Source organism: Globicephala melas, chromosome 1 (assembly GCF_963455315.2).
Source record: "Globicephala melas chromosome 1, mGloMel1.2, whole genome shotgun sequence".
Lineage (NCBI taxonomy): Eukaryota > Metazoa > Chordata > Mammalia > Artiodactyla > Delphinidae > Globicephala > Globicephala melas.
In genome coordinates, this window is record NC_083314.1 from 129,385,608 (window position 1) to 129,400,683 (window position 15,076).

The window sequence follows — 15,076 nt, forward strand, 5'->3', positions numbered from 1 at the left end:
TTCTAGATTTTTTGATGATGGCCATTATGACTGGTGTGAGGTGATAACTCATTGTAGTTTGGATTTGCATTTCTCTAATAATTAGTGATGTTGAGCATCTTTTCATGTGCCTCTTGGCCATCTGTATGTCTTCTTTGGTGAAATGTCTATTTAGGTCTTCCATGCATTTTTAAATTGGATTGTTTGTTTTTTTGGTATTGAGCTCCATGAGCTGTTTGTATATTTTGGAGATTGATCCTACTTCCATTGTTTCATTTGCAAATATTTTCTCCCATTCTGAGGGTTGGCTTTTCATTTTGTTTATGGTTTCCTTTGCTGTGCAGAAGCTTTTATGTTTAATTAGTTCCGTTTGTTTATTTTTGTTTTTATTTTCATCACTCTATGAGGTGGGTGGAAAAAGATCTTTCTGTGGTTTATGTCAAAGAATGTTTTTCCTATGTTTTCCTCTAAGAGTTTTATAGTGTCTGGTCTTACATTTAGGTCTTTAATCCATTTGGAGTTTATTTTTGTGTATGGTATTAGAGAGTGTTCTAATTTCATTCTTTTTTTTTTTGCGATACACGGGCCTCTCACTGTTGTGGCCTCTCCCGTTGTGAAACACAGGCTCCGGAAGCGCAGGCTCAGCAGCCATGGCTCACGGGCCCAGTGACTCCGCGGCATGTGGGACTTTCCCGGACCGGGGCACGACCCCGTGTCCCCTGCATCGACAGGCGGACTCTCAACCACTGCGCCACCAGGGCAGCCCTAATTTCATTCTTTTACATGTAGCTGTCCAGTTTTCCCAGCACCACTTATTGAAGAGGCTGCCTTTTCTCCATTGTATGTTCTTGCCTCCCTTGTCGTAAATTAGGTGGCCATATGTGTGTGGGTTTATCTCTAGGCTTTCTATCCTGTACCATTGATCTATATTTTTGTTTTTATGCCAGTACCATACTATCTTGATTACTGTGGCTTTGTAGTATAGTTTGAAGTCAAGGAGCCTGATTCCTCCGGCTCCGTTTTTCTTTCTCAAGTTTGCTTTGGCTCTTCAGGGTCTTTTGTGTTTCCACACAAACTGTAAAATTTTTTCTAATTCTCTGAAGAATGCCATTGGTAATTTGATAGGGATTGCATTGACTCTGTAAATTGCTTTGGATAGTGTAGTCATTTTGACAATATTGATTCTTCCAATCCAGGAACATGGTGTATTTCTCCATCTGTTTATGTCATCTTTGATTTCTTTCATCAGTGTTTTATAGTTTTCTGAGTACAAGTCTTTCGCCTCCTTAGGTAGGTTTATTCCTAGATATTTTATTCTTTTTGTTGCGATGGTAAATGGGATTGTTTCCTTAATTTCTCTTTCTGATTTTTTTGTTGTTAGTGTATAGGAATACCAGAGATTTCTGTGCATTTATTTTGTATCCTGCAACCTTACCAAATTCATTGATTAGTTCTAGTAGTTTTTTGGTGGCATCTTTAGGATTTTCTATGTATAGTATCATGTCATCTGCAGACAGTGACAGTTTTATTTCTTCTTTTCCCATTTGTATTCCTTTTATTTCTTTTTCTTCTCTGATTGCTGTGGCTAGGTCTTCCAAAACTATGTTGAATAAGAGTGGTGAGAGTAGACATCCTTGTCTTGTTCCGGATCTTAATAGAAATGCTTTCAGTTTTTCACCATTGAGTATGATGTCTGCTGTGGGTTTGTAATATGTGGCCTTTATTATGTTGAGGTAGGTTCCCTCTGTGCCCATTTTCTGGAGGGTTTTTATCATAAAGAGGTGTTGAATTTTGTCAAAAGCTTTTTCTGCATCTATTGAGATGATCATATGGTTTTTATTCTTCAATTTGTTAATATGGTGTATCACATTGATTGATTTGCATATTTTGAAGAATCCTTCATCCCTGGGATAAATCCCACTTGATCATGGTGTATGACCCTTTTAATGTGTTGTTGGCTTCTGTTTGCTAGTATTTTGTTCAGAATTTTTGGGTCTATGTTCATCAGTGATATTGGTCTATAATTTTCTTTTTTGTAATATCTTTTACTGGTTTTGGTATCAGGGTGATGGTAGCTTTGTAGCATGAATTTGGGAGTGTTCCTTCCCCTGCAATTTTTTGGAAGAGTTTGAGAAGAATCAGTTTTAGTTCTTCTCTAAATGTTTGATAGAATTCGCCTGTGAAGCCATCTGGTCCTGGACTTTTGTTTGTTGGAAGAGTTTTAATTACAGTTTCAATTTAATTACTTGTGATAAGTCTGTTTATATTTTCTAATTTTTCCTGGTTCAGTCTCGTAAAATTGTACCTTTCCAAGAATTTGTCCATTTCTTCGTGGTTGTCCATTTTATTGGCATATAGTTTGTAGTAGTGTCTTATAATCCTTTGTATTTCTGTGGTGTCAGTTGTGATTTCTCCTTTTTCTTTACTAATTTTATTGATTTGCGTCCTCTCCCCTTTTTTCTTGATGAGTCTGGCTAATGGTTTATCAATTTTGTTTATCTTCTCAAAGAACGAGCTTTTATTTTTATTGATGTTTGCTATCGTTTCCTTCATTTCTTTTTCATTTATTTCTGATCTGATCTTTATGATTTCTTTCCTTCTGCTAACTTTGGGGTATTTTTGTTCTTCTTTCTCTAATTCCTTTAGGTCTAGGGTTAGATTGTTTACTTGAGATTTTTCTTGTTTCTTGAGGTGAGATTGAATTGCTATAAACTTCCCTCTTAGAACTGCTTTTGTGTTCCATAGGTTTGGGGTCATGATGTTTTTGTTATCATTTGTTTCTGTGTATTTTTTTATTTCTTCTTTGATTTCCTCAGTGATCTCTTGGTTATTTAGTAGCTCACTGTTTAGCCTCCATGTAATTGTGGTTTTTACAGTATTTTTCCTGTAATTGATTTCCAGTCTCATAGCATTGTTGTCAGAAAAGATGCTTGATGATTTCAATTTTTTTAAATTTACCAAGGCTTGATTTGTGACCCAAGAGGTGATCTATCCTGGAGAATGTTCTGTGTCTACTTGAGAAGTGTATTCTGCAACTTTAGGGTGGAATGTTCTATAAATATCAATTAAATCTATCTGGTCTATTGTGTCATCTAAAGCTTGTGTTTCCTTATTTATTTTCTGTTTGGATGATCTGTCCATTGGTTTAAGTGGGGTGTTAAAGTCCCCTACTATTATTGTGTTACTGTCGATTTCTCCTTTCATGGTTGTTAGCATTGGCCTTATGTCTTGAGGTGGGTTTATGCACCCTATGTTAGGTGCCTAAACATTTATAATTGTTATATCTTCTTCTTGGATTGATTCCTTGATCATTACATAGTGTCCTTCCTTATCTCTTGTGACAGTCTTTATTTTAACGTCTATTTTATCTGATATGCGTATTGCTACTCCAGCTTTCTTGTGATTTCCATTTGCATGGAATATCTTTTTCCATTCCTTCACTTCCAGTCTGTATGTGTCCATAGGTCTGAAGTGGGTCTCTTGCAGACAGGCATATATATGGGTCTTGTTTTTGTATCCATTTAGACAGTCTGTGTCTTTTGGTTGAGGCATTCAGTCCATTTATGTTCAAGGTTATTATCGATATGTATGTTCCTGTTACCATTTTCTTAATTGTTTTGGGTTTGTTTTTGTGGGTCTTTTTCTTCTCTTGTGTTTCCTGCCTAGAAAAGTTTCTTTAGCATTTGTTGTAAAGCTGGTTTGGTGGTGCTGAATTCTCTTAGCTTTGGCTTGTCTGAAAAGCTTTTGATTTCTCCATTGAATCTGAATGAGATCCTTGCTGGGTAGAGTAATCTTGGTTGTAGGTTTTCCTCTTTCAGCACTTAAAGTATATCCTGCCACTCCCTATGGCCTGCAGAGTTTCTGCTGAAAAGTCAGCTGATAACCTTATGGGATTTCCTTTGTATGTTATTTTTTGTTTTTCCCTTTTAATATTTTTTCTTTGAATTTAATTTTTGTTAGTTTGATAAATATGTGGTTTGATGTGTTTCTTTTGGGGTTTATCCTGGATGGGACTCTCTGTGCTTCTTGGACTTGTGTGACTATTTCCTTTCCCATGTTAGGGAAGTTTTCCACTATAATCTCTTCAAATATTTCCTCAGACACGTTCTTTTTCTCTTCTTCTGGGACCCCTATAATTTGAATGTTGGTGCATTTAGTGTTGTCCCAACGGTGTCTGAAATTGTCTTCAATTCTTTTCATTCTTTTTCTTTATTCTGCTCCTTGGCAGGTACTTCCACCCTTTTGTCTTCCAGCTCACTTATTCGTTCCTGTGCCTCAGTTATATTCTGTTACTAATTCCTTCTAGTGTATTTTTCATTTCAGTTATTGTGTTGTTCATCTGTGTTTGCTTGTTCTTTACTTCTTCTACAGCTTTCTTAAACATTTCTTGTATTTTCTCAGTCTGTGCCTCCATTCTGTTTCTGAGATTCTGGATCATCTTTACTATCATTACTCTGAATTCTTTTTCAGGGAGATTGCCTATTTCTTCTTCATTTATTTGGTCTTATAGGTTTTTACCTTGCTCCTTCATCTGTGACATATTTTTTTGCCATCTCATTTTTTTTTTTTTGATGAGTGGGGTTGTGTTCCTGTCTTACTGGTTGTTTGGCCTGAAGCTTCCAACACTGGAGTTTGTAGGCTGTTGGGTAGGGCTGGGTCTTGGTGCTGAGATGAGGATTTCTGCGAGACCTCACTCCGATGAATATTCCCTGGAGTCTGAGGTTCTCTGTTAGTCCAGTGGTTCGGACTCGGAGCTGCCACCACAGGATCTTTGGCCAGACCCCCAGCTCATGAACCAAGATCCCACAAGCTGCCCGGAGCAGCCAAAAAAAAAGGGGGAGGAGAACAATAACAAAGTAAAAAATAAAATTATACTAAGAAATTAACAGATATGTTAGAAAGAATGTAAAAATAAAAGTAGAGATGAAACAACAACTGGAAGGCAAAACAGAACCATAATAATAAAAAAGAGGAGGAGAAAAGAAGAAAAGGTGGAAAAGGCCTTAGCTATGGAGGGCGGGGCCTAAGCAGGGGTGGGGTTTGGGCAGTGGGTGGGCCCTATGCTTAGGACCCACAGGACTGGAAAAGGCCCTGGGGATGTTGGGGGTGGGGCTTAGGCTCAACGGAACAGAAGGGGCCCAGGTGTGCCTCCCACCTCTGGTCTCAGAGCACTGGGGACCCCACCTGGGAGCTCAGTAGGTTTCCCAGGCTCAAGTGGGTGGGGCCAACTCCCTCTGCTCCTCTCCCGCTCCTCCCTGTCCTGGAGGCCCCCTCCTGCGTGCCTCTCCTGATCTCCTCCCCGTCTCCCTCCTATGCCCCCAGGACCCACGCAGCCTGGAGTGGGCCTCTGAGGGCGTAGGACCTGGCCCGAGAATCAGGCAGACTTCTGTGGATGATTGGACAGGTGATGCGCTGGGCGTGCTCCCCCTGATCCAAGCCTCCAAGGGTGAACCCCTTCCCGCTCTCAGCCACCCCTCAAGGGCACCGGTCCTGTCTGGCCTCCACTTCTCCTACCTCCTCAGTCCCCCCACGTCCTACCAGTTCGCTTGGGGGTTCCTCCTGTCACCTTGGACTTCGAGGTACCCCACCAGCACCCTGCCGGTGCCCAAGTTGTGGGGAGATGCAAACTCCTCATCTTTCCACACTGCCCTACAGTGTATTTTTAAATTCTCCGACTCTCTGGATGGCATTCCTCCTCCTTCCTCAGCCTTCCCATGCTCCTTTTCCTTTCTTGTGGAAAGTTTTTATTTTTAACTGGCTTGGACTCCCTCCCCACTCTAGCTTGTAAGGTCCAGAGCCAAGAATTTGGATCTCTTGCTATGGAGAATGAATCCTAGGTATGTGGCTCTTCTTGCCTTCGTGAGATGGATCCTGAGTGGAGCTCTGGAGAAAGCTTGTTTCCAGGAACTTGGCAAGCAGTTTCTGATGCAGCAGGGGCCAGAGGGGCTAAGGAAAGAGAAAAAACCATTGAGAAGTGTTGTTTTGTTTGGGAGATGGAGAGAGATGCTGAGAAATGTGTGTGTGTGTGTGTGTGTGTGTGTGTGTGTGTGTGTGTGTGTGTGTGTGTGTGTGTGTGTGTGTGTGTGTGTGTGTGGATAGGAAGGAAATGAAAGCAGAGAGCACAGACTTTTGTTTCTCCCTTTTGGTTAAGGAATGGACAGAGAGAAAGCGGGCAGCAGGTTTGAGAGAGGGTCAGTTTCCAAAGAACATTTTCTCTCACGTAATTCTGTTTATTGTGTGGCTCGGAAAATGAGCCTTAACAATGAACCAGTGAGTGCCTCAGCGCTTCGCACTGTGCTGGGTTTGAGAGGATGAGTGACAAAGACACATGCTTGTTCTCACAGAGCTAGCAGTCTGATCTAGGAGATAAGACTTCCTCCTCTGCCTCAACATGGGACGTGGCAGGACAGCTCCAGCCAGGGTGTCCAAGCGAGAATGTTTTCATGTTGTCAGCGGCTGATTGGTGCCGCAGGGGTGTGGTTCTCCAGGGTCCTAACTGTCGGTGGATCCACCATAGCTGCAGTGTTGGTATAAACACATTCAAATCAGCCTATATATATATGGTTGTAAAATTAATTTACGTCCATGTTTACTAAACGATTACCCTTAGTTTTGTAAACCATAGAGATCCCAATTCTCAGATTCTTATATCAGAAGAACAGGAATGTTTGTGAATGCTTGTAATCTGTATTTTGATTGGATCATACAGTGGATTTTGAAAGGCTTTATTTAGACTATGTGTGTACTCAATATACGTTAATTAATAAAACTGAATAGTTTTTAATGTGTTAAAAATATATATAATGAGGGCTTCCCTGGTGGCACAGTGGTTGAGAGTCCGTCTGCCGATGCAGTGGACGTGGGTTCGTGCCCCGGTCTGGGAAGATCCCACATGCCGTGGAGCGGCTGGGCCCGTGAGCCATGGCCACTGAGCTGTGCATCCGGAGCCTGTGCTCCGCAATGGGAGAGGCCACAACAGTGAGAGGCCCGCATACCGCAAAAAAATAAAAAAAATAAAAAAAAAATATATATGTATATATAATGAGACTATCAATGTATACATATGTATCTGTTTACATATAATCATCTGATGTGTATATATGTATATATGTGTATACATATACTTTTTTTTCTTTAATTTAGCAAAGATACTTTAGACCTTCTCTTTCAAGGACCATTCACATTTTCTGCCGTGCTCCTGATGCCTTTTTATTAAAGCTTTTCCTTTTACCTGTTTCCATAATCAATCTGCGAATCATTCTGGATGTCTTCCCAGGCAGAAACAAACTGCAACACAGGCTGATGTTAACCCTCAGCCCGGAGCAAAGGCTTCATCTCTCAGGGGTACACCATCGATGCCCTGCACACAGGACACACTGTCCAGATCCCCTCAAGTCACCAGTTCATGTAGGGAAAAAAAGTTGGAGTTGCTTATGAAGTCAATTCTTGATACTAGCTTTCATTTTTGTGTTATTTCGTTTATAAAATTCTTATCAGAAGGTTTTAGAAAAAAAGTGAGAAATGGAATTCCTGACTAGATGACTATGACAGAGGGAACAGGAGACACTCTAAGTGCCAACAGGTTCCTTTCTATTTCTATTCCCACTAAATGTCTTCTGTCTGACACATTCTTTCTGCTGGAAGCCACAGCAGCAACCCCAGGCCCTGTGTCTTGGTAGCTACCGTTCAGTGTCAGTTTGGCTTCTGGAGGCTTCTGGAGGCTGCTTGTTTCACAGGAAAGGTGGCTTAGGCTTTTGTTGCCTCAGTAAATGTTTGGTTTGAGTCATGAGGCTTCGACAGTGGCTGCCTTTTGTTGCGATCTTTACCCTGCTTGTGTGTTAAGTGACACGCACCTACCCATGGCCAGGCTGGCTTCCCCTTGATGTCTGTGAGCAGCGATGGAATCGGTCTTCCCTCCAGGGCTGGACTCAGATTCTGAAGTGGGTCTTGATAGCCTGTCTCTTCACATGGTCTTCCCTCTGTGCATGTCTGTATCCTCATCTTTTTTTTTCTCAGAAGGAGAAATTATGGTTATATTGGATTAGGGTTCACCCTAATGACTCCATTTTAACTTAATCACCTCTTTAAAGACCCTGTGTCCAAATTTAGTCACATTCTGAGGTACTGGGAATTAGGACTTCAACAAATGGATTGGCGGGGAGGTACAATTCAAGCTACGATGCTAAGATTTCATGCAAAATGTCTAGGATTTATTGTTCCCCTCCTTAGAGGTGCCTGGCACTGAGTGTCTGGAGGCACCTTGGAGGTAGATGGGAAACGGCTCACTTCAAGCCTGGTATAAACCAACTTGATCGTTGAAAGGGATTGAGAGATCCCTGAACCCTTCCTACCAAGGCCACTCTGCCTTATCCCCCAGAAGGGATCACAAAGGCTGAGTCATCCCAAAGCACACCTGTTTTTTTTTGTTGTTTTTTTTTGCGGTACGCGGGCCTCTCACTGCTGCGGCCCCTCCCGTTGCGGAGCACAGGCTCCGGATGCACAGGCTTAGCGGCCATGGCTCACGGGCCCAGCCGCTCCGTGGCATGTGGGATCTTCCCGGACCGGGGCACGAACCCACGTCCCCTGCATCGGCAGACAGACTCTCAACCACTGCGCCACCAGGCAAGCCCAGCCACACCTGTTTTCTAGCTGAGTGTTTGTCCCTAAACCCCAGTGGGGAATTCCAGTGCTGGGGTGCTGGGCTAGATAGAACCGTGTAGAGCAGAGCAGGGAGGAGCTGGACCGGCCCATGTGAGGAAGTATTGGTGGGTGTTTTTAATGATCACTTACTACATAGCAGATACTGTGCTGGTGATTTACATTCTTTAAAAATTTTTTTTTTTTTTAATTTTTAAAGATTTAGAAAACCCACCATCCAGTATTTTGTTAACACCCAAAATGTAGAAAGGATATAATTGTAAACAACAGTCCTTGGCATGGAAATAATTTAGCTTTACAAACAATACACTCTCCTTGATTTTCTCATTTTTCCATGAACCAGAGACATCATTACAGAGAGTTATCATTTGAGCTTAGCGTTGAAGGTGAAAATGGGAAGAGGTTTGTTGTGGGACTGGAAGAAATTCCACAGAAAAGTAAGGAGTGTTATAGAAAGAACATAAACTTTGGAGGTAGACACAGATGGTTTGGAATCCTGGCTCCAATATATACTGTGTATGACCTCAAGAAATAAATATAAACTCATAGTGTGAGAGCTTTCTGGCTTCCACATCTGGGTAATGAGGTATTAATTTGCCTTAGTGGTTGTGAGGACAGAATTAGGTAGCCCTTATTAATATTAGAAGAATGTGGATCTCTCCCAAATTCTGTGAAACCACCTTGGAATTAAATTAGAAGTTTCCCTTCTTTGACTAAAGTAGCCACATTTACACAAATAATTGTCATTAAAATGCTGCCAGTCTTAGGAAGCTGTGCTCATCATTAGAGTGCAGTTTATGTAGCTTTCTGCATCCCCGGTATGCATTCCAGCAGTTAAAATCAAGCAGCAGCAGCGTATCTGTGGATGTCGTACCATAGATGTGGATCTATTGATAGTCCTTTGAGATTAAATCCCATGGCAGAGATTGGTCTCATTTCACAATGGTTAGAAACAAGGCTTCATCTTTTTTTTTTTTTTTTTTTTTTTTGCGGTACGCGGGCCTCTCACTGTTGTGGCCTCTCCCGTTGCGGAGCACAGCCTCCGGACGCGCAGGCTCAGCAGCCATGGCTCACGGGCCCAGCCGCTCCGCGGCATGTGGGATCATCCCGGACCGGGGCACGAACCCGTGTCCCCTGCATTAGCAGGCGGACTCCCAACCACTGTGTCACCAGGGAAGCCCAAGGCTTCATCTTATTGTTAATTAGCTGAGATGAACTGACATCATAACTAGGAAGAGAGACTTACTGCAAACTGAGGAATTCTTTTCCTTTCATAATTTATTCTTTTCCATTTATTCTGCTCCTACCCCCTAATAAGAAACATATCACATTTTCAGAAGGGTTTGCTTTGTTTTGTTTTGTTGTCTTGGAAGGGAAGAGACTTTGAACATGTTTGTGCACCGAGCAGCAGAAGCTGAGAGAGGGAGGGTAGCAGGTGGAGTGAGACCTTGGCAGAAGAGGAAGTTTGTGGAGTTTGGAGACAAATGGCGGGATCCCTACTCCTGCTATGTCACTGTCATTTTCCCATCTGTTCCCTAAGGGGGAAATGTTGGTCTTCAAGGTACAGTGAAACCACACATGAATCATGGATTTTCCTAGCCAGAGTCCCATTGATCCAGGTCCTCATTCCGGCTCTGCTGGGAGCAAGCCTGGTCACATTAGAGAAATTCATTACCTATTTGAGCCTTGGTGTCTTCACATCTTATTAGGAAATACAGGGCATGCTAAGCCCCTAAAAGTGCATATGGTAAATACTCATAAATAATAGCTCTCCTTACTATCAGTGCACTGATGTTGTGTGCTATAAACTTCCTTTCATCAGATGCAAATGCAAAATTAATATGCTGAACATTTCATCCAAATTACTGTATGTATATATGTATATATCTATGAGAGTAACGTATCGTATGTGGATTTGTACTTCACCGGCAGTCTCAATGGGTGTTGGAAACTTGAATATTTACATAAAGTCAGCATAACCTAAGGTTAAGGAGGCTCATTGCTCCGGTTTCAACCCCACATCACTATTTTTTGTTGTTGCTGTTGTTGTTGCGGTACGCGGGCCTCTCACTGTTGTGGCCTCTCCCGATGCGGAGCACAGGCTCCGGACGCGCAGGCCCAGCGGCCATGGCTCACGGGCCCAGCCGCTCCGCGGCATGAGGGATCTTCCCGGACCGGGGCATGAACCCGTGTCCCCTGCATCGGCAGGTGGACTCTCAACCACTGCGCCACCAGGGAAGCCCCCCACATCACTATTTATCAACTTGGGAAAGTTACTTGACCTCTCTGTGCCTCAGTTTCTTCTTCAAAAGAATGGAAATGATGAAATGGTACCTCTCTCAAAGGGCTGGTAATGAGGATTAAATGCATAAATATTTGTAAAGTGTTTAGAATGTCAGACATAGGACAAGCACTATAACATAGGTACCTGTTAAAATGAAAAAGCCCAAGTAATTTTGGCTGTTTTTACACGTGATGTGATCTTTAACGGTCATACACATTTTCCAGGACCTGCAATTTGGAATCACATTTTAAGCTTAGATAATTGGTGCCTTCGGTTCAAAACCTGAGTAGAATTACAATCTAGTATCTATTTCTACGAAGTCTTCAGTGAAAGGGATTCCTTAGGTAAACACTTGGAGGTACTAATGGGTCTACTGGGGTGCTCAGGACTCTCTTTGAAATTTTGATGACTCTCAGACATGCAGATCATGAAATTAGCTTTGAAGTTTTGGTTGGCTCACCCAGATATGCAAATCCAGAACTAGCTTTGACCAAGAAATTTGAGGCTTAAGCCCGTTCTTGACTGAGGAGTGGACTAGAAGTTGCAGCAGTGAGAATGTAAGTTAGTGACCTGGGAAAACTTGCTCATTGTATAATTAATGGTTCCACGTGGCCCCAGGCAGCTCTGTGTAAAGCCTTTAAGCAGCCTTTCCACCCTGTTGGTGCATGCCAAGTGCTGTACCATTGGAGTCTGGGCTGATACCCCTTTGGTACCTGCTCTGCCCCCTGTCCTTGGATTGGACACTTGCTAGAACAGCCCCAAATTGCTATTAACAGTTTCTGCAACAGCTAATGACCCTGCTTCTGGGACTAAAGATTCTTCTGGGTAGAGAATTGCAATTCCAGCATTTCATAAGAGTGATTTAGTTGCACAGCTGCTGAGGGTCTACAGTGAAAAACGAATACCCCGTGGCACACATGAAGGGCACCAGCCTGCAGGGTGACCCCTAGGTTCCTAAGGCCATCAGATTAATGGATGCCCAGCAATTCCTAAACTAGTGACGAGATATTAGTTGGGCCGGCGCTTTCTTCTAAGTAATAGTATGGAATCCCATTTGAAAACAGCACTTGTGTGTTTAATTCCATGCTTTGAAGTAGGAAAAATTTCAGTTCCAGCAACTATGAAATCATATGTGTACAATGTAAGTAAAAAAATAATCCCAGACATAACCTTAACCTTTTGTTCTCCAGCACCCCTCTCTGCAAATATGCCTGTACATGTGCTTCCCACATACAGTCCAACTGAGAACCACTGGGTCTTGGTGTTTTTCGTTTTCCCTTTGCCAACTATATATTCACTTGAGGGTCTTACGGCAGGTAGCAGACTCTAAGGGTTTAACACAGAAACTTATTTTTCTCCTGCTAGTTGAGAAGAGGCCACATTATTCCATTTTAGCAAAGGAATACCTTTGTCCACTGGTGATGACTCCAGAACACTGGTGTTGTGTAGAATCCTGGGGGCAACAGAAAAGTCAGAGCACATTTCTTACGTTTTTTTCCTGGAGGAGAAAAGCCCTAATTATTCCTAAAGGCATTACACGTAGTGCCCTGTCCAATCTGTTGGTAAATATAGGCAGGTCGTCTTTACCTTCACATGGCCGTAGCTGCTTTGTAAATTATTCACAGCGAATGTGTACGTGATTTTGGAGTCAGACCTACCTTCCTTGGCCTAGTTCCCGGCTCCATCGTGTGTCTGCTCCTCTTCCTGACCCCCCCTCCCAGCTTCCTCACCTGTAAAGCTGGCAAGACCAGAGTTCCTGCCTCGGAGGGCTCTCGTGAGGATTAAATACGGCAAAAACCGCATGGTCGTGTCAATAGACGCAGAAGACGCATTTGACAAATTTCAACCATCACGTATAAAGCATCAAGAATAGCGTCAGGCACAAAGTAAGCTCTATTAAATGTTAATAATATTACGAAAAACGTAGGCAGCAAGCTGACTCATCTATCCTTAAAATGTCTTCTCTGGGAGACGGAAATGCTAAGAAATTACTGGCGAGTCCGAGTGCAAAGGGTGGGAGTCAGCCCTACTTTTAGGTGTCTGTGCCCTGGTTTTTTCTCTAAGCTCAGAATGTGAAAGAGCTCTGGTGTTGGGCGGTTGTTACTGAGACGAATCCCAGCTTTCTCCTTCCTCCTTGATCACATCTAACACCAAAAACCCTGTTTCAGGCGATCTGGGTGTCCACAGTGGGGAAGAACTCCAGCTCACCACCACTATCACCCACGTGGACGGACCCACCGAGATCTACAAGTTGACCCGCAAGGAGGCCCAGGAGTAGGAGGCTGCAGCACCCGGCTGGGACTGTCCCCCACGCCCCAGCCCCGCTATCTAGAGTGGGGAGCGTGCCAGAGAGCTCCATGTGCAAATGAATGCTCTGTCTCTTAGCTGTGGTTTACTTGGACCAGCAGCGTGGACGTTTGTCAGCTTGCCTTCTGATGGTAACTCTTGGAGGAAGATTCCTGCAGCCACTAATGCATTGTGTATGATAACAAACCCTCTGGTACGACACATGTTCTGTGATCATTGTTAATTAGTGACATAGTAACAGCTGTAGCAGGTGGTTAGTCAACCTCATGTGTTGGGGGTGCACTCCTTGGGGGATGGTTTGGGCCAGATGGGGTCTATATGGAGTGGAATATTTGATTCTTTCTTTTTTCCTGTTTTAGATTCTAGGATAGAGTTTAACATTCTTTGCTGTCCGAGATGGGCTGGTGTCATAGTCTTCTTAGTCCGTGACCACTTTTTTTTTTCCCTATTTATATCACCAAGTAGCCTATCGAGTTAATATTTAAGTTGTCAATAGATATGTGCCCTTATTTTTTACGGCATAATATAAAATAACTGAATTTCATGAGAAGGTCTGTTACACCAGGGGCATTTCAGCTTTGAAACCAAATCTGTATATCCAATACTAACCAGTCTGTTGGATGTGGGTTTTAAAAAATGTTTGCTAAACTACCCAAGTAGGATTTATTGTATTAAATGGCCTCTGGGTCTGAAAAGCTTTTTTAACCTCTTGCTTAAAATGTGTTTTCTTTTGATAAGATGCTTCAAGCAGCCTCCGAAAGTGTAGATCCGATCATTTAAATAAACCTGTATGTATATGCACACATGTATATGCACACCTCGTCCTCATGCTCAGCCAGAACACGTGCTTGCAGATTCTTTTCCGTGTTGCGTCTATGAGGTAGGGGGAAACAGCTCTATGAAAAATTAAAATATTTTGCCATCAAATCAAAGTGTTTGGGGGTGGTATATATTTCTGGAAATAGGGTAACGTTTTCTGCACTGGATGGTTAACGCTGGCATGTGTGACAGAAAGTGTGGGGGGAAAATGTACATGATTTAGAAGTAAATAATGACCCTCCTACCTATGCCCACTTCCCCAAAGAGCCTGTTTCATTGTATTTTAACTCTGCCATTCGGGAGACAACATGGTACAGCAGAGAGAAAGGATACTGGATCTGAGATTAGAAGGCAGAGTTTCCTAGCAGAGACCCAACATTTATTACATAGCATGACCTTGTTGAAGCCACCTGACCTGGCTGTTCCCTCACCTACGAACTGGCGTTCATAAACTTTAACTGCTCCACGGGGTGGCAGTGCAGACTAAGTCAGTTAATGTGTATGGAAATGCATTTTAAACTCTGAAGCTGTGTAACTCTGTTCTTTCTGGATTTTAAAGACAATTTCGTGAGTGTCCTGTTTTTCAGACATTGATGCCTGGAGGTTTGGGGCACCATCCATTTAATTCACCTACTCGGCACTCCTTCTCCAACCTTTCTTTTCCCTGATTTTGGCTAGAACCATGGTATACAGTGATGGGATGAATTACTTTGGCTTTGGCTTTTCTCTCAGGCCTTTTCCTGTCCTGGTAAACATTTGATGGTGTCTAATCCAATGCACTCAACATCCACTTCTGATCGACCACTGTGGTGCCAGGAATTAAATGTAGCCCATGCTTCACTGTCTGGAAGGGAAGATGAACTTAAAACATGACAAGTAATCTCCTGCCCCAGAGGATGGATGAGTGTTTCTCCTAAGGAGATGCGGAAAGGGCCTGAGATAGGCCTTAAAGAAGAAGTAAGATTTTACGAGGGCTGAAGGACAAAGGGAACAACAGTAAAAAATCATAGAGGAAGTGAAGAACAGAGA

At 42.7% G+C, this 15,076-nt stretch overlaps 1 protein-coding gene across 4 annotated transcripts in view; it reads left to right on the forward strand.

Moving 5' to 3' along the window:
* Positions 1–14,014, forward strand: part of WLS (Wnt ligand secretion mediator) — a 106,535-nt gene extending 92,521 nt beyond the window's left edge. For 3 of the 4 annotated variants that reach the window (XM_030865907.2, XM_030865909.2, XM_060304398.2), the window contains one exon: positions 13,090–14,014. In XM_030865907.2, the coding sequence (XP_030721767.1) occupies positions 13,090–13,199 (110 nt within the window). In that variant the 3' untranslated portion in view covers positions 13,200–14,014. Of the gene's footprint in view, positions 1–12,642; positions 12,810–13,089 lie in introns of those variants that run through there. The other variant, XM_030865906.2, reaches the window with a different exon arrangement.
* The last annotated feature ends 1,062 nt before the right edge of the window (positions 14,015–15,076 follow it).